At 47.8% G+C, this 24,571-nt stretch overlaps 1 protein-coding gene and 1 pseudogene across 10 annotated transcripts in view; both read right to left on the reverse strand.

Annotated features, from left to right (window-relative positions):
* LOC134482706 (ATP synthase subunit f, mitochondrial-like) overlaps window positions 1-5,795 on the reverse strand; it is a 23,955-nt pseudogene extending 18,160 nt beyond the window's left edge.
* Window positions 5,796-7,136: 1,341 nt separating this feature from the next.
* Window positions 7,137-24,571, reverse strand: part of Dusp22 (dual specificity phosphatase 22) — a 50,385-nt gene continuing 32,950 nt past the window's right edge. For 3 of the 10 annotated variants that reach the window (XM_063276591.1, XM_006253888.4, XM_017600602.3), the window contains 4 exons: window positions 23,351-23,400; window positions 13,005-13,079; window positions 10,354-10,525; window positions 7,149-9,607 (listed from right to left, as the gene is read on the reverse strand). In XM_063276591.1, the coding sequence (XP_063132661.1) occupies window positions 9,425-9,607; window positions 10,354-10,479 (309 nt within the window). In that variant the 5' untranslated portion in view covers window positions 10,480-10,525; window positions 13,005-13,079; window positions 23,351-23,400 and the 3' untranslated portion in view covers window positions 7,149-9,424. 10 annotated transcript variants of the gene reach the window in all.

A 24,571-nucleotide genomic window follows, 5' to 3' on the forward strand; every position in this document is an offset into this window, starting at 1 on the left:
TTCATGTTCAGCACCAGTTCTAAGGGACCTGGCCTTGTGCTCACATCCTGAGCTTAGTGTACGCTCATGTAATAATTCTCTCCACTAATAAGTAATAAGTCTGTCCACTGTGGCTTAGAGAGGTGATGGAGACACAGCAGACTGCTGTCTCCCCTACTCTGTAGAGGGGTGGACTCTTGAGGAAGATGCAGCTCACCTCACAGCAAATGGCTTCCCCTGGAGAACAGTGTCACCTCTCCAAACAGGCTATTAGAAAAGACACAGGTTGGGAGAGGGGGGCAGCTGAGTATGTTCTAGAATGCTTTCTAAAGCTGAAAGCAGTGACAAGAACAGCTCTGATTGGCATGTTATAGGGCAGACCAGAGGCACCGCTCCCCCCAGATCACTTTTAGCCTAATGTGTTGGTTGTCTCTAAAGGTGTTTCTTGGAAGCTCACAGCAATTAAGACTGTTACCAAACCTTGGCTAATCACACCCAGACCACAGACAGTGAGCTTCCCATTAGCAAACCTGGATCCCTGTGACACCTCTACATGGGACCATATCTTACTGTGGACATCATCTCTGAGCTCCTCCCCTTGGACATCATCTCTGAGCTCCTCCTTTTGGACACAGGGGTGGAAGGAATTCTTGGCAGACTCTGGCTGCTACAGCAAACAGCTCCTACTTCTTTTGGCTGTCTTTGGTAATCATCCCTTCGTCTGAGGGGATCTGTCTCCTGCTAGGAGTCTCCAAGTTTCTGCAAGCCATTCCTTACTTTGTAGAAATATTGGAGCATGTGTCACAGAAAGCCTTCTGTTGATGGTCTGGAGATAATCTCCCCAACCCTCTCCCTCCCACAGACCCGCACCCCCTCCCCCACACACATATACACACATACACACAGGTGGCTGTCTTCCTGCAGGGCCATCCTCTGCAATGGACATTGCTGGTAAGAATCAGCTCCCCCTCCCCCATGATGTTAGCATTTTAAATGGACTAGGAATTTGGGACACTTCTAGCCAGCAACTATGACTTTACTGTTTTTTGGCTGTGACATTAGAATTCAATTTCATTTGTTAAACGAGGATGTTAGTAAGGCCCTTCTCTCAAGACTGCCATGATGATTTTTCAAAAGAAAAATGTCTCAGCCACTGCCCTGAGGGCACACATTTAATGTTCAGTGACAGCTGGCCATTACACGGTGACTGTCCTGCCATCTAAGGGAAGTGCTTAGAGATGAGAGAATTCACAAACATAAATGATACCCAGGAAGGTGGCTCCGGCCACATCATTGTCCCATAGACAGGGTACTGTCTGGGCCCTCTCTTGTCTTATAAGGAATTTCTGTTGTAGCAGGCTGTGGTAGAATTTCCTCACATGAATGGTTGGCCTGCCCTGGGACTCCCCCAGGTGTTCCAGAGAACTGGATCAAACTGGGCCTCATCCAAGCTGGTGTGTGACTGCCAAGCCTATCTGGTCAAACACCAAGGAACCTCAGACCATCTGCTGAGGAAGCACTTTGCTGTATTACTTGGACCCATGCCTCTCACTCCTGAGGAACGTAGATGACTGGACGAGGCTCTGAATGCACAGAACAGGGCGTTTGGTGGGAGGGAAGTGACTATAAAGCTGTGATATCATTTCACCACACCATGCCATGCTGTCAGACAGAGCCCAATTTTCAAGCGGTCAACATTCACAGCTGAGCAAAGTTCCCCTCTCCTATCTTCCCTCTTCCACCTCAGGATGGCATCACACAAGGCCAAAGAGGATCCTAATCTTGGGGCCCAGGCATATGATAGGTTTCCTCCTAAACTTGAGGTCTGAGGGAAATGTGTACCCTTTGGGCTTGGAGACATGAAGGACACGCCCTTCCCAAAGCAGAATGTAGAATTTCTCTGATGCACATAGAAAGCTTTCTGATTTTCATTTTCCAACATAGCTTCCAATCGGAGCTCTGGGTTTCCCCAGGGTGCAGCATCTTTATGAGGAAAGCCCGGTCCCTGTTTGTCCCTTAGCAGCTCCTTGGGAGAAGAATTGAGGCTGAGAGCAGGGAAGACCATAAGGGGACTCAGAGGAGAGATAGTGAGCTGTCCTGCTTCTAACATATTCCATGCACACAGAGTTTATGATTGAATGTGTGCTGAGCAGCAAGTCGCAGGCCTTCTACATCTTTTTCTGGTTCCCTGGGCCAGTCAGCATGGCCAACTGGAACAGTTCCAGAGGGCATTATTCCTCGAAGGGATTGCTCCAGAAAGACCCTTCCCCAGGTTCTGACACCATTTTAAATTACAGGCCTTTACACATGGGTCTCTACAAGAACAACCCATTCCAAACACTTCCTGTAACCCAGCGTCTAAGTCAACAGCCACCACCACATGCAATTAGAATATTGAACTGCCCACACTTTCAGACACCTGCTAAGTAGCCCTTTTGGCGACCAGAGTCTAATACCCGAACTAAAACCTTCAGGAAAATTAACTGTGAGCTACTAACTCTTATGATTGATAGTTTGCATAGAGACCTGGAGCCAAAATAAACCTCAACTTGCAGATGTTCAAACATGTGCTGGCAAGTCTTTCCCATGATGGAAAGATGCAGGCTCAGTGCTCAGAGTACCATCAGATGTTTCCTGTAGCCCCTTGAGCCCAAGCTGCCAAGAGAAATGACACTACTTTGTGATACTGGCAGATGTGACATGGACATAATCTCACCCAGTTTCTTGGCATCACAGGTCTCAAGGTCTTGAGCTGTGACAGGGAAACAAGAAAGTGCCCAGCCTTCAGAGCATGAGATGGTGGCCATCTATAACACTGGCTTTGGTTTCGTTCTGCTGCACCTGATGGCCAAGGGATGCCACTGAGTGGAAAAAAGGAAAGAAGTTTCCAAGTAAGGAGTCAAGGGCAGTTCTTGTTTCTCCCTTTCTCTAGCAATAAGGGAAGCGGAACCGCCCTTTGCATCTTGGTGATTTCTTGCTAAGTACATATATATACAAGAGTGTTGAAAGCACATTCTTAATAAAATTATTAATAACTCAGGGTCAGGATGGGAGGAGCCATCTGATGTGGGATGGCAAGGGTGTGACTCTCTGTGTGTTCCCTATTTCTATGTCAGAGGCTGGCATGCAAAATGACAGTTGGTAACCAGCTCTGGCTGTGGAATATGGGCTCATCTGCCTCCCAAGCCACTGCCAGGTGCCAAGGAACGGAGGGCCTGAACATCCAGGTATTTGAGCGTGGCACGTCATAGACATGCATGGCACATGTTACTCCTCTGGAGGCTAAAAATTTCCTTGAAAATAAACAAGAAGTACTGATAAAAACAAATACCTTGAGTGCACACATGTTCTCCTCCAACCCCATCACCCGAGTTCATCTGTGGATAACTGAGAGGTCTCCTGGCAAGACAGAAACAAGCAAGGATCATTCACTGTGCACTAAACTAAACCACAAGCAGGATCTTTTCCTCAGGGAAAGTGCAAATGCCCAAGTTTAAGGTTAGTACTCTGAAAAGCACAACTTACTGTCGACTCAGCTTGGGTAGAGCATGTGGTGTGAACACGGGTGATCGGTCTGCCGGCAACTCATCGAAGATGTCTACCTGGAGCCAGTAGCCTCGCCTAGCAAGGGGAGATGGAGCCCTCAGGAAACACACAGGTCTTCCCTGTGAACAGTATTGATGGTGTCCATAGCATTCTCGTCAGGATATACAGCCAGATCAGGCAGGGCAAGGGCTGCCTCTCCCAAGCTCACATTCTGATTCTCCATGCTTGCTGTACAGCCTTGCCCTACTTTGTCTTCTACTGTCATGATAAACGCCATGACCAAAAGCAACTTGGAGAGGAAAGGGTTTATATCATCTTAAGGCTTGTAGTGTAGTCCATCATCCTAAGAAGTTGGGGCAGGAACTGAAGCAGAGCCAATGGAGGAGTGTTGCTTGATCACTGGCTTGCTCGCCATGGCTTCCTCAGTTTATTTTCTTATACTACCCAGGACCATGTCCAGGGCATAGTGAGTCAGGCCCTCCCAGATCAATCGTTAATCAAGAAAATGCCCCACAGAGTTACAGGATGATCTGATGGAGGAATTTTCTCAAATGAGGTGTTTTCTTCCCAGATGACCTCATCTTGTGTGAGGCTGACAAGAAATTAAGTAGATCAGGAGCTTAAGGACTACATTGGTCTCCCAGAAGTTGACAATGAGACAGATAATCTGGCCAGGAGGAAGCTAGTGCCTCCCTCTCAATGACGAGGAAACTGGAAACTGACTTGTTCATTAGGCTTCACGAGTCTGGTTGCTGGGAGTCTGGTTCCTGGGACTGAGTCCTAGATGAGTGGACAGGCTCCAGAGTTTTGCAAAGATGTTTGCACACAGCAATGAGCTTCCTTGGAGATCTGCCGGTTTCTTCTTTAGCATTTCCCTTACATCTAACCTTAATATGGCAGAAGCTCACACACTGTAGCGTAGACTACTAAAGAACAAGTTTTGGCAATAAGTTCCTAGACAGCAGGCAGGACCCTAACCCTCACTTCCCCAACAGTCACTGAATTCCTGTTCCTCCTAGTTTCTCCCAACTCCAGTCTACTCCAGCCCTCTTGTTCTCATCACCATTAGTAGGACTTGGCCCAGGGAACTACTGTTTCTCACCCAGATGGTGGGGTGGTTACAACTGTCTCCTTCACGGGCCTCCAATCCATCCTCAACGATACACAGGTGTGACACAAAATTCTCGGAACATTTTTGTTTAGAATTCTGTAGATGTAGGGACAGAAGGCAGAGAGATGGGAGACTGTAGATTCAGAGCCAAATCATCTCGGCCTTTTTAGTCCCCCAGAAGCCAAGTTATCATCTCCTTATCTGACTTAACATCATCCTATCAGGCAAAACATTGGATTAAATTAATTTAGCAGATTAATAGCTTCCGCCAAACTCCAAGCTAAGATCTAAAAGCGTAGATACCATCTGAGGCCTATAAGGGAGATCTTCCCACTTTACTGAAACCTGCCCATTTGATGTCTGGGCTAATGGGTCTGGTATATGTTCTAATTTGACTTTCATTTTTTTTTAAATATAAAAAACAGCATTCATATCACTGACTCCATGGTGGAGCACATCATGCAGGACATTCTGATTTAGTTCAGAATAAACTATTTTACATTTCATTTGTGTGGGGCAAGAGTTTTTCTGTGTTGTGTGCACAGATCACACACCAGCTCATTCCCCACTATCCAGGGCACTCACCTATAGCACTTAGCTCCTCGTGAAGCTCCCGGGATTAGGCCACAGGAGATGAGAACAGGCCAGTGAGAGGCACTGGGCTTAGAAATAAAGGGGTGCACAGGTACTGGGGTCTCTGTGAGTGATAACTGGCTGTCACTATAGGTGCTTTTAATCTGACATGAGCAATCCACAATGATTCCAAACCCAACTTTTTTGAGCTCTGGCATTTTCCACAAGTGGAAAATCCCATACCTGATATCTCAAGTGACAAGCAAAAGTCAAAACACAGATGTGCTGACAATAATGTATGAGACAATGACTCCAGGCTCTGTGTACGCCATATGCATGTGTGCCTAAGGTTCATCAAGGTTAGATTTATGGAGGCTCCTGTTCCTGTTCCAGTCCCTAGTGTTTCCAGTAAGGGATTCTGGAATGTACCAGTACTGGACTGGCCAGCCCAGGCCTTTTCCAGCCTGGTCTGCAGCTCACCACTGCCTATGCAGTGCAGCTTAGTCCCTGGGGATGGCTTGGGACTCCCAGTGCCAAGCTCTACACCTTCAGGCTTCCCTACGTGCAGCCTCAGGCTGGGTTCTCATTCCTTCACGCCACACTGACTTACATGCCAGGTCTTTGAGGCTTCGCTGATTTCAAGACGCCCTCCCTTAACACCCCTGTCTCCTGGAGCTCCCTTTCACACTGCACCAGGGTGGCTGCACTGGTTCTTGCCCACTCCTTTGCTGTCACCACTGCAGCTTACTGTCCTAGGGCTCAGCTGTGATAAAGACAGATGCATCATTTGAATCAAGGAACGAGACGAATCCTTTTTCCCTTTCTGGACACTGACTCTATGCTGTTACAGGCAGGTCTGTGTTTGAAGAGAACCAACTAGAGAACCATTCCACTGGAACACAACCTTATAAGCCCCAGTGCCCACACAGGTGTGCAGTCCCAGGTGCCATCTTCAGCATGGCCTACAAGTACCTGGTTTGGTCGTGAAGACGGTGTCCCCAGGCTTCTAGCCTAAAGAGGTCAAGGCTGTACCCAGGGAGCGCCGACCAAAGCACAGCTACTGTTATGGAGGGACTTAAGCAGGGTAGGCACAGGCTCCAGGCTTGAGCTTTCAGTAAGTGAAACATTCCCTAATCTAAGTTTACAAATTGTAAGGGTAGTGAGAAACAGGCAGGGAGGGACATCAGGCTACAAGCAGTATTGGCTCAGAAGGACTGGGTTTGTCCCAGAGGAACCTGTTCTGCTCAGCTTTCTTACCCCCATGTAGGCATGACGGCTCTCCCAGGACTGCCATGTGCCTGGCTTATGCAGCCACAGTGTCCCCACAGCTTAAAGCTGGTTTGAGAGATATGCCCAAGGCTCCTTGCCTGGCACAACAGGAGCTTCCAGGCACAAGAGGTCAAGGTCAAGTACATTACCTCAAATATTACTTGCCTCATCTGAAGCTCAACTTTACCAGATGTAGACAGGAAAATTTGGTAGCTGGCCTTAAATTGCTCTTCAAGTGAGTTTTGAGTTACTTCATATAAAGAACTGAAAAAATGGATTTGGAATGAGTCTGTGGATTGCCTGGTCAGTGTGCATCCCTGTGGTATACACTAACCCCAGAGAGACCAAATAATCAAAGTGTTCACTCTGCAGGGACAGTGTCACTCTGTGTCTCACTTCTTTATACCCACAGAGGATCAGTGTTTCTTTTTGGTGCAAGGATGAAAGACACAAGGGAAGGGCATTACTCTGAGCTACACCTCCAGTCCCAACAGCCCCAGGCCAATTTTATCTTTTAGTCATCGTGTGTTATGTACCTTCCTAGTGTGTGCTGTCCTGCCTGGTGGAGAGAAGCACGTCTTCTGAGCCAAGACCAGGCTCAATGGGCTCCTCCAGAGAAACGTGGGACTGTCGTAGGCCACAAAAGAACACACTGCGCTTGGTATCAGACTTGGTTAACTTGCCCTTTATTAAGAAATCTGAATAGCGTTTGGTAATTCTACCGTATAGAATAACAACAGTGGGTAAAACACACACCAAGAGACATGTCTGGAGCTGGAGAACTTAACTGGAGGGCAGAGTTCACGCTGCACATTTCCCAGGTGCAGGCTTCCTTCTTGGGTATCGTCATGAGAAGCAGGTAATATTTGGAAACAGACAGAGCTCTTGAGATTATTGTTTGAGCCTTGGTCAGGTGGAAGGAACAACCACAGCAGTGGAGTTAAGGCAAAGATACTTTCTCTTGCTACAGAAGCTCCATAGTTCTTAACATATTCCAACATGATTATACATGCATTCCGTTTAAAATGAAAAATAAACAAGTATACAAATCACCATTGCATTCTTAAAAATAAACTCTACGTGACTTTTCTTTTTGGCAGCACCAGCCTGAGCTTTGTAATATTTCAGAAACTTCAGGTACATTACAGTCTTCTGAGAAAGGCCCAGTACTTCAGAATTCCCGGGGCAGCTGTGGAGAAAGAACATCACTGGCAACAAAAACTAAGACAGTGGAGAACCTACGGAAACATATGTCGCTGTTCACACGGGCACCACATTCAAGCTTCACTCCCTATGCTATTCCTTGGCTTACGGTAATTCAGTTTAGCTAACGATGCCGAGTTATTGGACATCTTTCCTTTTCTCACTACCTATGCAGGGACTGCACACATGGAGAGTTCAACCTCACTTCCCTGGCCCCAAAAGGCTCCATACACACAGGAAGACTGCTGCTTCTTACTCAGAGTCTTCTTACAGTTCAGAGAGACCTGGGTGCAGTGTCTTTAGGGAGAGGGTGAGTGTATTTTTCATTTGCATGGTTCTGCATGCTGAAGACATGTGAATTGGCATAAAGAACTGGACCCCAGACTGTGCAGAGCTTCTTGGGGTGCCTGCTGCCACAAACTTCGAGCTAAGGAGCTCCCATGGCCAGAATGTGGGGATTGACCCACTAGAAAACCTTATGGAAGCCAAACGGCAAATATTAAATTGCTCAATGACATAAGTATGCTCTTCTCTTTGGTTTCAAAAACAAAAGCCACATGACAAAGATTCTCAACTATGAAGCAGGGTTGATTGGGGTACCAAAGAAACCCCAACCTTAAAGAAGGAAGGAAGGAAGGAGAGAAGGATAGATGGATGGATGGAAGAAGGAGGGAAGGAAGAAAGGAAGGACGGAAGGAAGGAACCTCATGAGGTAGCTGAGTCAAAGGTCGAGTCCACAGCATACAACAATGAGCTCCGTGAAGGCTTAGGCATTTTAAATCACAAACTGCTATGGTGTTTAATGATTGTTCTTTCTTTCCAGTTCCTCCAGGTACATGCAGACCTGAGATGAGACCCCTGCAGCAAGAGGCTGGCCAGAGGTTTGAGTATGTAAAAGCAGACAGAAGGTGGGCCAGACCTCTGGTATAGGGTTACTGTGTCTCAGGTCCTCCATGTCACCATACCGGATCACCATGGAAGTCAAATGATGCTGGACCCACACACAGCAGGCACCAAGTGGAACTCAGGGACATGATGAGTGGAGCATGACTTGAGCCAGCAGGGAGGCTGAGGTCTGATGTACTTATCAAGTCTAAGACAATGCTCACCAGCACCTCCCTTGTTCCTATACACATAAAACTTTCTGGGATTATGCCACCCTTCCTCTGGGGGGGGGGGGTCCTGTTCCTTCCTCTATACCACCAGGATCTGGAACACCACTGTTTCCAGCTGCTCACACCCTGAGCTCTCACTCACCACAGGGATGGGCTATTACTTGGTGAGTAGCTTTTCAGGGGCCAAGTTCAAATGACTTCCATGCGGATTGAACAATATGCCCATCACAGTTCTAGCAGCAGGGGCTTATAACTTTCAGCACCATAAACACTCAGTTCCCACATGCAGAGACACATTTACATGTATACTGGTTCACATTGCATACATTGGTAGGTATATATGCACACTCTTACACACACACACATGCTCTTACACACATATGAGAAATACACAGTGGCTGGGTAGCATCCCAGGCTGGGCAAGTTCAGGTGAGGAAAAGAGTGGGCCAAGGCGGGAGACTGAAAAGGCCTGAGTGGGGCAGGGTCCTGGGGAGGAGCCCCGAGTGCTCCACCTCGCTGCGACCTCCTCTTGTAGTCCTCAGAGGCGGGAGCCAGCACACCAGGCACACCAGCACAGGGTAGGCAACCCAGAAGCCCTGCAGCAGGAGGCAGACACAGGCTCTCTGTGTTAGGTCTCTGTTGTGTAGTTATTGTAGGTGAGAGCAGGCAGGGCTGAAAGGCTGCTCCACCGCCTGCTGCTAGGCCGGGGCTCCATGCGCCCTTGCTCTTTATATTTACCCAGAATGCTTTTGGCTTCTTCTGCATCCCGCAAGGGGTTCTCTCCATATTCTTCTCTCAGCCATTGCCGATACTGGAGAAGTTGGAGAGAAATCCCAAATGTTACACACACGTGAATTCCCAGTGACTCTCACCTCTTAAGCAATGGTGAAGTTCCCTCATAGAAACATGGAATAAAAGGTCATTGGGCATCAACCACAGCTTTGTGGTCGACAGCCAATGGCAAGGAAGAGAAATAGCTGTTCCTTTAGCTGTCTGATATCTCAGCTCATGACTCGGAAATCTGCTGACTACGCATCTACTTGGCAGACTTGGAACAGTTATGCTCTTGTGCCATCTGCCTGTGATAACCAGGACTGATTAAAAGAATCCACGGAGAAAACAGGAAGAGATAAAGTTTGCAAGTCAGAATCATCTTGTAGAAAGGTGACCTTGTTTCACTCCAGCAAAGAAGATAACACCTGGGTTACCACGGTTAGTACTGAAAAATAACCCTTTCCACTCTCATCTGCTTGATCATAACTTTGAAAGCTCGAAGGTTGAGGTGAATTCAAAACAGAAAAGAAAAATAAGAAAGCAGGCCAAACCAGGAAGATTAAGTACACCCACAGAGAGAGACAAGCTGATGTGGGCACCAGGTACTACACAACAGATCTTGCGGCTGCAGTGCAGAAGCACAAAGGATGCAGGACAACTCTGAGGTGCAGGGAGACCTCGGCCCCAAGGGCTTCTGCGGCCTTCCAGTCCCAAGGACCACAATTCTCTCAGTGCAAGTACAGCCCAGCGTGGCTGCCTGCATCTGAACAGTGCCCCACTCACCTGCCGCACTTCGTGTTTCTCAAACTCCTGCAGCTGCCTTTGGAAGCCCAGGTTGGGGTTGGCACAGGACCTCCCTGCACGAACGGTGTGTAAGGCCTCTTCCCAGCCAAAGTCGGTGACAGTCATGATGTATGCGATCACCAGTGTCACACTCCTGGAGACCCCAGCCAGGCTGCAGGACCGAGACAACCACATGTTGCCAGGACAGTTTGGGAACTGCAGATCTATCTCTAGCCATCTAAAGGGCCTCATTTTCAAGAGCCTGTCTGCCTTCAGGGTTTCATGGAGCAGGCAAGGCTTGCTAGGGAACCATTCAGGATCACAGAAGAACTGTCCTCTGTGGTACATGCTGGGGCTCAAGCACTCCAAGACTTCCAGCCTCATCTCCACACTCTCCTCGTAGGATGTGGTCTGGACATTTTCTATTTCCTTGGGCAATAATGTAACCGAGGCACAGAGAGGGCTTGGGGCTTCCAACCTCTGCACCAATTCCAACCAAAACCTACTAGGCTCAGAAGGCTTCATAGCTTCCTCAGTTACCACAGAGGAAGTCTAATCTGTGCTTTTTAAGGGATGTGAAGATCAGGTCTACAGTATTCTAATGACAACAATAGTATTGCCCTCTTCAGCACTGGCTTGCCACCACAGCTCTTTATTAGGAACTTGCAAGGGAGTTTTAAACAAATATATCCTCTTAGGTTGAAATTCTTTATGTGAATTCACCAGGAGGGAGAGACCCAGGGATTGGGGTTTCAGAACCTTTATCAACCACCCGCAACTGCACTCCAAGACACTTTAATCCAAATGGAGGGAGGCTGAAACAACTGCCATTTGTAGGGACTATACCACTGTCTTTAAAAACAAAACAGTATAGCAAGAAATAAACTATATTATTTAATATGTATATAAGCGTAAATGTGTGTGAATCTGCAAAACATCGTTCTTAAAAGCTACTGAAATATCTCCTGTCCTTTGCTGCTTTTATAGGTTACTTGCTCATGGCTTTTGAGTGTGGCTTTTCTGTCTTTTCTGTCAGGGGCTGTCACCAGCATAGCACCAAGAGAAGCACTTCATACAGCTTGTGCTGCAAAGGTGGGTGCTTTTACTCAGTCAAAAGACTTATACTTTCAGTTAATTAATGTCGCACATCATTGTAGACAGAGGGGAGATGATCAGTCTCCATTCAAACGATGGCAGAGGTGCGAACACACACCTAGAACACACACCCAGGCGGAGTGCAGAGCACTGTACAGGCACTGCACTTACTACGCTTGCTGGCTTGTCTTTCTAGTCACTGTGTGTGCTGCTGCGCATGTACAGTTGTTCTTTCTGCCCATGGGTCACTGGCCCCCGAGCTCGCTGTGGTGTCCACAGTCTCACAGGACGGGCATGGTACTCAGTGCTATCAGACATCCTACTACATTGTCATGCATCTGTGACAGTGTGGTGCACCACAGTCAGATGCCAGCACGACGGCTGCTATTCTACACTGTATGAGAAGGGAGGACAAGGAAAACACATACATGTTTGGTACAGAGACACTTTCCTGGATACTTCCAATTTATGGATGAAATAATGGGGTTGGAACCCATGGACGTGGGACACTGACCTTCCATTTATGATAAAAAAGTACAGGAGACTACAGGTGGGTCACTGTCAATAAAATGTTTACTTCTAAGTATGCTTGGATCATTTAAAGTAAATGACTGGAATCAAACACACCCAACAAAAGCGGCAAATGGAAAGGAGTTGGTTTGATATTATAGAAATGTACGTCTAAGCGCCCACAATATATTATAGAAATGTACATCTAAGCGCCCACAGTATATTATAGAAATGTACGTCTAAGCGCCCACAGTATATTATAGAAATGTACGTCTAAGCGCCCACAGTATATTATAGAAATGTACACCCAAGCACCCACAGTATATTACAGAAATGTACGTCCAAGCGCCCACAGTATATTACAGAAATGTACGTCTAAGCGCCCACAGTATATTATAGAAATGTACGTCCAAGCGCCCACAGTATATTACAGAAATGTACGTCTAAGCGCCCACAGTATATTATAGAAATGTACATCCAAGCGCCCACAGTATATTACAGAAATGTACGTCCAAGCGCCCACAGTATATTATAAAAATGTATGTCTAAGCACCCACAGTTTCTGACAGAGTGGGTAGGAGGAAGCAGGGCTTTGGAATGACAATGTGGGGCCTGGTATGAGCTTTCCAGGACCAGCTGACACGTGACAGGCTGTCCTAGTGAAATGCCACGCTAGAAATGACAGTCTTTTGTGCCACCAACCTTGACAACATAACAATCTCTAGAAATCCTAGCAGTGACTGAATCAAAAACAAAAGCAAAGCCAGTTCGCTTTCTTCCAGAGAAAGGAGAAGGGACTACTAGGGAGCAGGGCCGCAGTGCAGCATGCGTGTGAGATACTGCTCCAGCATCATGCCTCCATGCCTGCCAGCCTGCTGCCATGCTGCTCCTCATGACGGCTATAAACTCTAACTCTCTGGAACCCCCAATTAAATGATTTATTTTATACGCTGTGTTGGTCTTGGCATTTTATCAGAGCATTAGATAGAAAGACATCAACTGGAAATCAAACTTCTGACAATATATTAAGCAAGAGTCATACATACCAATGTACAAGACAGCCCTCACCCTGGAGTCGGCACTCATGAATGAATTTAATACTTTCTTTGAAATGTCTTGTCCTATGAAGGAAAAAAAAGTAACAAGTAACGTTTACTACTTAACATCTGTTAGACAGAAACAGTTGCTGCCATTTCCTAAGATGTCTTCGAGTCTGCCGGTGTAGAGCCAGGCCGTGCTGGGGCCAGTGCTGTCTCAGCTTTTCCATGCTCACAGGCTCGCTGAGGCTTAGGCTTCCCATCAGAGTGCTATCTTCAAGCCATCCCTGAGTCACATGGTTACTGCTGACGGGCACAAGAACTGGAGTTCTTCCTTAGCCTGCTCTGTTCACCCTGCCTGTCACCCTGGCTGCGAACCCTGTACAGCTGCCGTGGCTCAGATGAGGAAGGTTTCCCTGTTGTGTGGATGGCCAAGCCTGAGAAGCCAGCTTACTTCTGACCGCCCTGATCCTGCGAGCTCCCCGCTCAGTCTCCTCGCTGCCACACTACATGCCCCTGGAGCTATGTGGAAAGCAACCTTGAGTTTCAACCTCTTCTGTGTGGCGCTGGAAGCATGGCTTAGAAGGCAAGGACGATGGCTCCCAGAGGAGACGTGACACGGTATCAGTATGCTTTGTGAACTGTGGAGTTTGTGATGACTGTGAATGTCACAGTTCACTACTCTGACCCTTGTCCTTCTTTTCTGGATACTTGTTCGGCACACAACTACTCAGGAGAGCCACTGTAGGTTCCCAGGCTATGTGTGTGCTCTGCACCATATGGACAGAGGTCTGCACTGTGGCACGGAGCACGTGAAGGCTGTGAGGGGTAGGCACAGAACCTTTTCCCAGGTATATTCTCCCTTCAGATGGCTTCCAAAGCACTGAAACCTCCAGAGCTGCCTATGCGCCCAGTGCACTTCTCTACAAGCGCTGAGTACTGGCCATTTGTCAGGGGTTATGATAGGCTGAGGGACAAGTGGGAAGGCATAATTCTCCTTGAAGAAGAAAGAGCACAAAAGAAAAGAAAAGAATCAGAATAGAAGCTCAGTGGGGCAAGAGGTAAGAAGCGTTTTCATTGAAGAGTGCATGTGCATATACAACATACACATCCATGCCTGCAACAAGTGTCACCGCAAGTGGAGATTCCAAGTGTACCAACCTAAGGACACCAGACATCTCTACACAGCGCAGCGCAGAGCAGCACAGCACAGCTCAGAGCAGCACAGCACAGCACAGCTCAGATCAGCACAGCACAGCACAGCACAGAGCAGCACAGCACAGCACAGCACAGCTCAGATCAGCACAGCACAGCACAGAGCAGCACAGCACAGCACAGCACAGCACAGCACAGCACAGCACAGCACAGCACAGCACAGCACAGAACAGCACAGCTCAGATCAGCACAGCACAGCTCAGATCAGCACAGCACACCTCAGAGCAGCACAGCACAGCTCAGATCAGCACAGCACACCTCAGAGCAGCACAGCACAGCGCAGCACAGCACAGCACAGAGCAGCACAGCACAGCACAGCACAGCACAGCTCAGAGCAGCACAGCACAGCACAGCACAGCACAGCACAGCACAGCACAGCACAGCACAGCACAGCTCAGAGCAGCACAGCACAGCACAGCACAGCTCAGCTCAGCACAGCACAGCTCAGATCAGCACAGCACACCTCAGAGCAGCACAGCACAGCTCAGAGCAGCACAGCACAGCACAGCACAGCACAGCTCAGAGCAGCACAGCACAGCTCAGAGCAGCACAGCACAGCACAGCTCAGCACAGCACAGCACAGCACAGCTCAGAGCAGCACAGCACAGCACAGCACAGCACAGCACAGCTCAGAGCAGCACAGCACAGCACAGCACAGCTCAGATCAGCACAGCACACCTCAGAGCAGCACAGCACAGCTCAGAGCAGCACAGCACAGCACAGCACAGCTCAGCATAGCACAGCTCAGAGCAGCACAGCACAGCTCAGAGCAGCACAGCACAGCACAGCACAGCTCAGAGCAGCACAGCACAGAGCAGCACAGCACAGCTCAGATCAGCACAGCACAGCACAGCACAGCACAGCACAGCACAGCACAGCACAGCTCAGCACAGCACAGCTCAGATCAGCACAGCACACCTCAGAGCAGCACAGCACAGCTCAGAGCAGCACAGCACAGCACAGCACAGCTCAGCATAGCACAGCTCAGAGCAGCACAGCACAGCTCAGAGCAGCACAGCACAGCACAGCACAGCACAGCTCAGAGCAGCATAGCACAGAGCAGCACAGCGCAGCTCAGATCAGCACAGCACAGCACAGCACAGCACAGCACAGCTCAGAGCAGCACAGCACAGCACAGCTCAGCACAGCACAGCTCAGATCAGCACAGCACACCTCAGAGCAGCACAGCACAGCTCAGAGCAGCACAGCACAGCACAGCTCAAAGCAGCACAGCACAGCACAGCACAGCACAGCACAGCTCAGAGCAGCACAGCACAGCTCAGCACAGCACAGCTCAGAGCAGCACAGCACAGCGCAGCACAGCACAGAACAGCACAGCACAGCACAGAACAGAACAGCACAGCTCAGATCAGCACAGCACAGCTCAGATCAGCACAGCACACCTCAGAGCAGCACAGCACAGCTCAGATCAGCACAGCACAGCGCAGCACAGCGCAGCACAGCACAGCACAGCACAGCTCAGAGCAGCACAGCACAGCTCAGCACACACAGCACAGCTCAGAGCAGCACAGCACAGCTCAGCACAGCACAGCACAGCTCAGAGCAGCACAGCACAGCTCAGAGCAGCACAGCACAGCACAGCTCAGAGCAGCACAGCACAGCACAGCACAGCACAGCACAGCACAGCACAGCACAGCACAGCACAGCACAGCACAGCACAGCACAGCTCAGAGCAGCACAGCACAGCACAGCACAGCACAGCACAGCAGATTCTGGTGATTTTTCCAGGAAAAAGACTCCTACATGTGAACACAGGATTCAGAGAACTGAAGCATTGCTTCCAAATGTCCTTGCCAAACCCTCCACCTGGTAGCACTTGTACCCAGGAGCCGGGCACATGAACAGGTGGGTGGGGCAGTGCCGGAGCAGAGGAACAGCTGACGGGAGCATGGCATGGTTGCATGTTTGGATGGCTACAGCAGGAGAACAGAGCTTCTCATGCTACAAGCCAAACAGCCCTCTGCAGTTGGCCAGGATGCCTCTGACAAGCTCTAACACTAGCTATCCCGGCCAGGACACTTAGTCAGTTGTTGGCAGCAAAGCTCTCCAGCTCTGGGAGAGGAGTTCTGCAAAGCTCAAAGTGCTGCCATCTAGCCGCTAGTCTCCAGCAGACAGCTACAGAGTCTAAACGATGTTTTAGAAGCACAGAACTCCAGGATAAAGTGTTGCAGGATGGGCAGCCACGTTCCCACAGGATACCAGCACCTTGCTGGCAGCCCTGGGAGAACCAGTCACAGGCTTCTCGGCAACACTTCTCTCTGAGACACCTTCAAAGAGAAAGTTCACTCACAGCCAATGCCCTCTTCCTCATACCAGCACCCAGGTGAGGGACTAAAGGCCCAAGCCACCTCACCTAGGTACAAAGTGTCCTGTGATGGCTGTGTTTATGTTAACCTGACATTGGCCAGAGTCGTGTTTGGAAGAGGGAACCTCAATTGAGAAAATGTCCTCAGTAGATTGGCCTGTGGGCAAACCTGTACTGCATTTTCTTAATTAATGATTGATGTGGGAGGATCCAGCTCACGAAGGGCAGTGGCACTCCTGGGCAGATGGTCCTGTGTTAGTCAAAAGCAGGTTAGCAAGCCATGAAGAGCAAGCCAGTAAGCTGCACTCCTCCATGGCCTCTGCATCAGCTCCTCTCCTGACTTTGCAGGATGATGGATTACAAGCTGTAAGATGACTGAACTCTTTCCGCCCCAAGGTGCTGTTGGGCATGGTGTGTTGTTGTTTTTACAATAGACTCCAATCTGCCTCATGGCTGGACTCCAGACCTCAGACGTGACAGACTCTGAGGTCACTTCAGACCAGTCAAACAACACAGGATGGCCAGATGGCACATTCCCTTTTAAACCTAAGTCTGTCCACACGGCAGTTGTCAAGAGTGTGTTGGGGTCCCTCTCCCACTGCAGGGCCTACCTTTTGGTAGGTTTCTTCTGGTTGGGAAATCACTAGTCTATAAGCATGGACAAGGAAAAGAGCACCAGAGCCACAAAAGCGAAGCCAGAAAGCAATGAGTGAGAGCCACCCAGGTGAAGGAAGACGCCACAGACTGCCTCAGAGCACTGTGCAATGAGCACAGCGGTGCAGAAGCCAGCTGAGCTCCTCAGTGCACACAGGACTCAGCCTTCAGGAAGTTACTGGGTCTAGAGGCTCATTCAGGGCTTGCTGAGGAGTCAGGCCAATTCCGCTGAGGCCTCCCTGGGAGCAACTTCTTATATCTGGGCTTCAGACCTGCATGTCCCAAACTCACACACTATGAAATCAGGCTTCCTATGGACTATGAGGCAGAACCTGGGTTCAAGAGCTGGCTTTGCTGCACCTGGGTTGAGCAACGCCCAAAGCTGTACTGAGCCCACAACAGTGTATAGAAGGAACACTTGTGTGCCTCCCCTCCCTGTTCTGAGCCCACAACAGTGTGTAGACGGGACACTTGTGTGCCTCCCCTCCCCCTTAGCCTTTCCATCCTTTGGTTTGCGTGTCTGTGTGAGATAGAGACTAGATCAACAATGACACACAGGATGCTGTTTCTGGCCACCAGTGTGCTGGGGGCAAGGACTGTAGAGCCCCAGGGCAGGCAACTGTCTCAGTCTAAGACACAGTGATGCCTCAGACACAAAAGTCAGGCACAAGGCCAAGCCAGGCAGACATTCCTAGAAATGTCTTTTACAAGAAAGGCCAGGAGGTGGGCTGGCCCGATGCTGCTCTGGTTTAAAACTGGGTGTTGCAGAGAGAGGTATGTGTGGGTTATTTCCAGGGAAAAAAATGACATAGTCCAAGCCCTGGTCACTAAACTCCCTCCTCCACAGTGGGAAATACCCACAGTCTGGGTTCTTTTATTTTCAACTCTAGTCTGAAGCAGAAGCACAGATCTGCAGCCGCATCCCACCACACGGTGTTTACATGAACGCCAGTTCCCTCTTTGTGTTCTTCGTTTGCTTGGCGGTTACCCTTCCTTCCACACAAAGGCATGTGTGACGGGCCTGCCTGCCTCAGGAGCATGCTCACAGGCGCACCATGCTCACCCGGCAGTGCACAGATGTGATCATATGAGCTGCTGCTATCAGCCCTCAGAGAGCACCTCCGTGGTGGTGGGCAGCTCTGGTGGCGAGATTGTCCTCTTGCTTTTCAGTGACTAGTAGGTACCTCAACCACCCATTCTCCATATAAGAGGCTAAGAGTGACCCCATGTTCTTGCTGATCTTCTGAGAGTTCAATAAAGGATGGTGGATGGAGAGTGTAAGCCATACCACATGACACCATGACACTCTTATGTGGAGACTTCTCGCTCTAACAGTCATGGTCTTAGATGCTGATCCCTAGTGTGATGCGACAGAGTCATTAGGTTAGGGCTTTGCTTGTTACAGTAGGAACACAATGACCTGGTCACTTGGAATGGTGGTGTGTCTTCAAAGCCAGTGGTATCAGACAAGGTTGCGCTGATAGCAAATGACACAGAAATATAAGATGTTTCCTCTCTGACTGCATCCAAGTGCATATAGAGAAAATCCCAGCAAAGGCAAGCAGCAATGGTCCTTTTTAAAGCAAATGGGCTGAGTGTTCTGTGTTGGGAGAGCCCTCCTAGGGCTGAATTAGTCCAGATATTCCAGGCTCCCCTGCCTGTCTTACAGCTAGCGCTCTGAAAGCAACCCCAGCATCAGTCACATACAATCTACACGCTAACAATGACTCCCCAACGTTAGGCCTCAGGAACTGTCACCATTAGAAAAGAACTGGAGGGTGTTCTTGTGTTACCATACTTTTTATTGTGCTAGGTACATTCATTTAAAAAGATAGCTTAAAAAAAAAAAGAAAACAAAAGCCCTTTAACGTGGCATCATTTCACAGAAGAATAATTTAACTCAAGAGTAATGAGGGCAGCCTGAGATGAGGGGGCTCTCGCTTGAGTGGAATGACTGCTGTTATAAAAAACACCCATCCCAGAATTCTCATTTATCCTACAACCAGGAGAGCAACACTGAGGGATGCAAAGACTTCAAGAACCATCTGAAGCACAGCCACAGTGGTGACAAAGCTCACGTACCTCTGATCTTGAAAAACTGCTCACCAATAAAAGAAGAAGGAAAAAGACAACGAAAGGAAAGTGGAAGACAGACAGCACCAGCTCTACTAAGACAACACCGGCAAACAACAGGGTGGTAAGACCAGGGTGCTCAGTGTACTGCTGACACTCGACTCTCCACAAGACCTCAAAAAACAGAGACCTGCTTGCCTCTGAAACCACAGACCACCACAGAGACCACCATTACAATGCAATGCTACAGACCCCAGAGCCTGAGCCAGCTCCCTCAGAATTCAGAGAACAGAAAGAAAACTTATCCATTAAGTGCTGCTTGGCTATAAACACCAACTTACTATGTAATAAAAGCAAAAAGCAAATGCAAGTGAATATGTATCTAAACATCTACTTTCAAAACACACTAGCATTCCTTACTTGAATAGAGAGGAAATACAGTCTTATTGTATAGATACTAAAGACTTGACAGAATTACCAATTCCATACATCATCTCCGATGAGATGGGCAGATTATTAACTGTGAAGGTTAAAGTGACCTGCTTCAGAGAACCCACAGAGAAAACAAATGCAAGTTGGTTCCATGTACTAAGCTCCAGCACTGGCTACCCGACACACTTAACACACACTCTAGCGTATCTCTTATTACGACAACATCATGCAAAACACACCACACTAGGGTTGTGAGGTTATCGGGAGACGGAGAACTTGAACTTTTCTATTTCCTGACTTAGGCAGGCTGGGTGGCTGGGGGAACTGAGCTAAAATTCTGTGCTTCTGTTATCTCAAACCAGCTTTCTACATTTCAAGTTCATAGAAGGTCAGATGGGGGAAGATTCTCTAGGATTAAGGCCAAGACAGAAAACCAACTTTTCTGCAGTTCAGAGCAACACACTATCAGGTGACTGAAGTGTCAAAGGTCACACACCTCTTAACAAGCATAATCAGCCTATATACTACTGGTTCAAGGCTTTGCCGAGAAAGAAATACTCAGTGTTTATCTTACCACATGGCAGTAAGCATTCTGCCACTGAGTTATGATCCTAGTCTATGATTTACAAAATAAAGCGCTTCACCCAAACTTAGAAATCATCTTAAAAGTTACTATCTATGTTGAAAACAGTAAGCAGTACAGATTTCTAGGAGCTGTTTGTCACTGAAGAGAGGGAACCGGGCATCAGGAACTCAGTGTGGTCGGACAAGTGATCGCCTGTTGATAAGCATCAGGGTCACTGAGAGCAAGTGTAACAAACTATTGACTTTTCTCTTGCTTTAGTTACCCAGAGCATTAAGAATTTATCTTGGAGTTGGAGTGATGGCTTGGTCCCAGCAGCTGGAGCACTGGCAGATCTTCTAGAGGACCTCGGTTCAGTTCCTGGTGTACACATGCCGGCTAAAACTGGCTTTAACTCTAGTTCCAGGGGACTCAAAGCCAATCTTTGTGGGCTTACATGTTTGTGGTACACATAAACAGGCAAAAAACCCATACATGTAAAAGTAAACAAACCTTGTCTTTAGAAGATCTAGGTTAAAAATAAATACATTTACATAAAAAGGAACACTGATCTCCCGACCACCTGCATTAGTTGACACAGAAAGTGAAGGGTCACTGAGAATTCCTAGTGTTCTGTGAGTAGTGAATGCAGGAGACCCTAAGTAATCATATCAGACAGAGGCAAGCATTTGATTAGATCATGGAGTCACATTCACTGTTATAGTCTGAATGCCCCTTCCCCCAATTTGTTTATTGGGACCTTAACTCCTAAATCTGACAGTACTGGGAAACAGGGCCTGGTATGACGTGTCTGGTCATGGAGGTAGTGTCTCCATGGCCATCTCAAGCACTTGGCTTTCCTTCCATGCAGTATTATGAAACAGTAATGAGTCTCTCAACAGATATGGCAGCCTAATCTTGGACATCAAGCGTCCTGAACTGTGGGATAAAACTTATTTCCTTTCTGTATTAATCATGCAGTCTCAAATATTCTACTATAGAAAGAGAAAGTGATAAAGACACTCAGCCATCTTCACTGGCAATTAGATAAATAAATCAAACCTAAGCTGTCACCAGAACTTCTCAAGAATCGTTCCTGTAACTCTGAAGAAGTAGAAATAGATTTATACTTTGCAAGTGCCTAGAGCTCACAGAAATATGCTCATATAGATCTGGCTGTGCCGTTCCAAATCCTAAAGATGGGCATTTTCAGATGAGAATTGAATGTAACTAGTTAAAACAACCTGGAACAGTAGACGAGACTGGCTTGAAATCTGGGATTTTCTGACACTTGGTTGTTCATTGGTCATAATGCAGGACTGTCGGTACTCATATGTGATCACTGTTATGGAAGACAAAGGTAGCACTTAGCTCTTAGGGCAGTCTTATAGCAGGTCAAAGACCTTGTGTCCTGACTGCACATCCCCAGGATACATTCCAGCTTGATTCCTGACAGTCAGGTACTGACATTCAATAGCATGGTTGAATCTTGGTTGTAGATGCGAGCAAAGCAATCATTCCAAAAATAGTCACCAAAACAAGGGTAGAAGATTGCTGTGGTCTTCGGAGAAAGGCAGCGCCTCACTTCCTTCCGCAGGGACCATGCCCTTCCAACCACTTCTGTTTCTTGACACGACTAGTAACCAAGGAAGTTCTCCAATGTTGCTGTTTCTCCTTCCAGATGAGGCTACTACTTTGTTTTCCTAGTAAAATTTCCTCTGACCCTTTCTCAGTCTTAAAGTCTCCTCTCTGTGAAAGACCAAGAGTCAGGGTAGAGACAGATCCTGGCCTGGGCAGAACATGTCTGTACCAACTTTCCCCTTGGTCAGTGCTTTCCTGGTCTAACTCTATACCCTTTGTCCCCTGTCTGGCTATCCACTGACTGACAGACCACTGACTGACAGACTTACCCCACCCCTCCTGCAACAGGTCTATAAAGTCACAGCCTAATCCAGGACCTCCCTGCTCTCTGGCAGCAGAGACTTAAGGATGGCTGACATTCCAGTATCTTTTGGAGAAGCTGAGCAGTTGGGCCAGAAAACACGTCTACAGTCTGCCTTACTGACAGATCTGCATGCACCAGCACACAGCAGAGGGAGGGGTGAACCCTGTGGTCTTCCAGACACAGAAACAACATTTGAATCTGCAGTGCCTCTGACTGAGGAGACACATGGATCCAGGAGGGCTGCTGTGCTGGTCCCCAGTATCCAGGCCAAGACAGCCAGAAAATCCGAGGCCAGGTTTTAAGAAGTGTAGGATTCATAGATGGAACTCTTAGCATCTCAGCCTGCAGGGCTCAAATGCAGGTCTGGGAAAAATATCACCTATCCATGCTGGGCCTAACTGAGACCAATGGTGCTTGTTATAACTGGGTCTCCAATGCTCCCTCCCACCCTATCAAGACTCATTGTGGACACTGCCATTTAGGTGAGCTGCAATTGTGAATCCATCTTAACTTGTTAAAATGACAAAGAAGACCCAGTGAGACAGGTTGGTGGATAAAGGTGCTTTCTGCACAAGCCTGAACCTGAAACAGATCCTTGGAACCCAGAGTGAAGAATAGAACTGACTCCTGTAAGTTGTCCTTTGATCCCCAAGGCATATATCATGACACACATGCCCACACATTCATGCATATATGATCTTTAAGTACTCCCACTTCTTTTATAAGACAGTCTGTCATTAGTCTAGGATTTTACTATGCAGACCAGAAAAACTCTCCTATGAGTTTCCAGAGATCCTCCAACACCTCTCGTTTTTGTAGGCTCTGGGGATCTGAACTCAGGTCCTCTGGCTTGCAAGAAACACACTTTATTGACCGAACCCTCTCCCTAGACTTAAAGACCCTGCCTATGGACATCCACGAGACACAGCAGGACTGGAAATCCATAGTTTGACGTTGGCTTCTCTAGCTTTGATTTCTGTAGACCCTCTTCCCCCACTCAGGATAGCAGCTCTCCCCAGGCTCTCACAGTGCTTCCTTATTTGCCTTGAGAGGCTTGTATCTGCTTTTCATTTAGCTCAAGAGCTGCTGGGACACACACTGTACTTGTTTTTAACTTTGCCAAAAAAATACAGGAAAAAAAAACTTACAGGTTTTGAGACGGTGAGTCTGCTGCTGGAATACACAGGTATTTAACTCCCTGCAGAAAGACGAAAAATATAGACATAAATAAAGCTAAGGAAGATCATACACAGTGGAAGTAAAGTATTAAAAGGAACCATTTATTCAGGTCCAAAAACAAAAAAAAGGAGAAGTTTTTTTTTTTTAATTTGTCTTTTGTTGTGTAGGAGCTGAGGAAAAGCTCTGACTCGGGTCCCTGATTCTTTTCCATGGGCTCGTCAGTCTTCATGCTTTGGTTTGCAAGGAGCATATATAACAAATTTAGATAAAATTTGAAGGATCCAAAAGAAAGAAAGAGAGAGGGGGGGGGGAGGGAGGGAGGGAGGATGGGAGGGAGGGAGGGAGGGAGGGAGGGAGGGAGGGAAAACAAACCCAAACAACAACAAGAAGAAACAGAGCTGGGCACTTCAGTGTCAGGCTTCACAACTGTCACCTTGGCACTTGCTTATATTATACTTTCTACGTTCCTTTTGGACCCTGAATATCCCAAAAGACAGTGCTGGTCAACACCTTCAAAAAGACTTGAAAATGGAGATGTCGTGCCATAGCTTTCTATGCCATTTCAGTGTTAAAGAATTACATTTCCGAGGCTGTTGAAGCCTGGAAACAATGTTTCTTGCTCTGCAGAACAGTAAAAATCCGAGTGATTAAGTAATGTATTTCTTTATTTCCCTCTAATTTGAGGAAAAAATTCTTTACCCAAGGTAATGATTCAAAATTATGCCCAAGTTAAGTTTTATAGAAAGAAACAAAGCTGGTTTACTTCTGTACAGAAAAGACAATGTAGTTCTAAAATCCTCAGTGTCAGTCAACAAAGGGCCCAGAAATCTCAACGACCTTGGCAGTGGACTATGGTAAAGGACAGATGAGTCACTCATAAGTCTCCTCCTGGATTTGCCAACTGTCACAGGATTTTGTCAGCACATCTTGGACAGCCAGAGAGAAGAACTAACTAGTATGAGAGGCCAGCTTTATCACCAATAGTGATGCAGATATAGCCAAGTCCCTTGGGAAAGGAAGTTACGAAGCCACCTGCTTTTAGGTTTACTTGTCTTTCTGTAATTTTTACTGCTGACCTCGTCACTCTGGAAGGTCATTGGAGCTACAGCTGGACAGCTACAATACGGGCACCATGCCTATCTGCCCCGATGCTTGGGTGCAGGCTCAGGACCAGGCCTTCTATTTCTGGT

This window comes from Rattus norvegicus, chromosome 17 (genome assembly GCF_036323735.1).
Source record: "Rattus norvegicus strain BN/NHsdMcwi chromosome 17, GRCr8, whole genome shotgun sequence".
Classification (NCBI taxonomy): domain Eukaryota; kingdom Metazoa; phylum Chordata; class Mammalia; order Rodentia; family Muridae; genus Rattus; species Rattus norvegicus.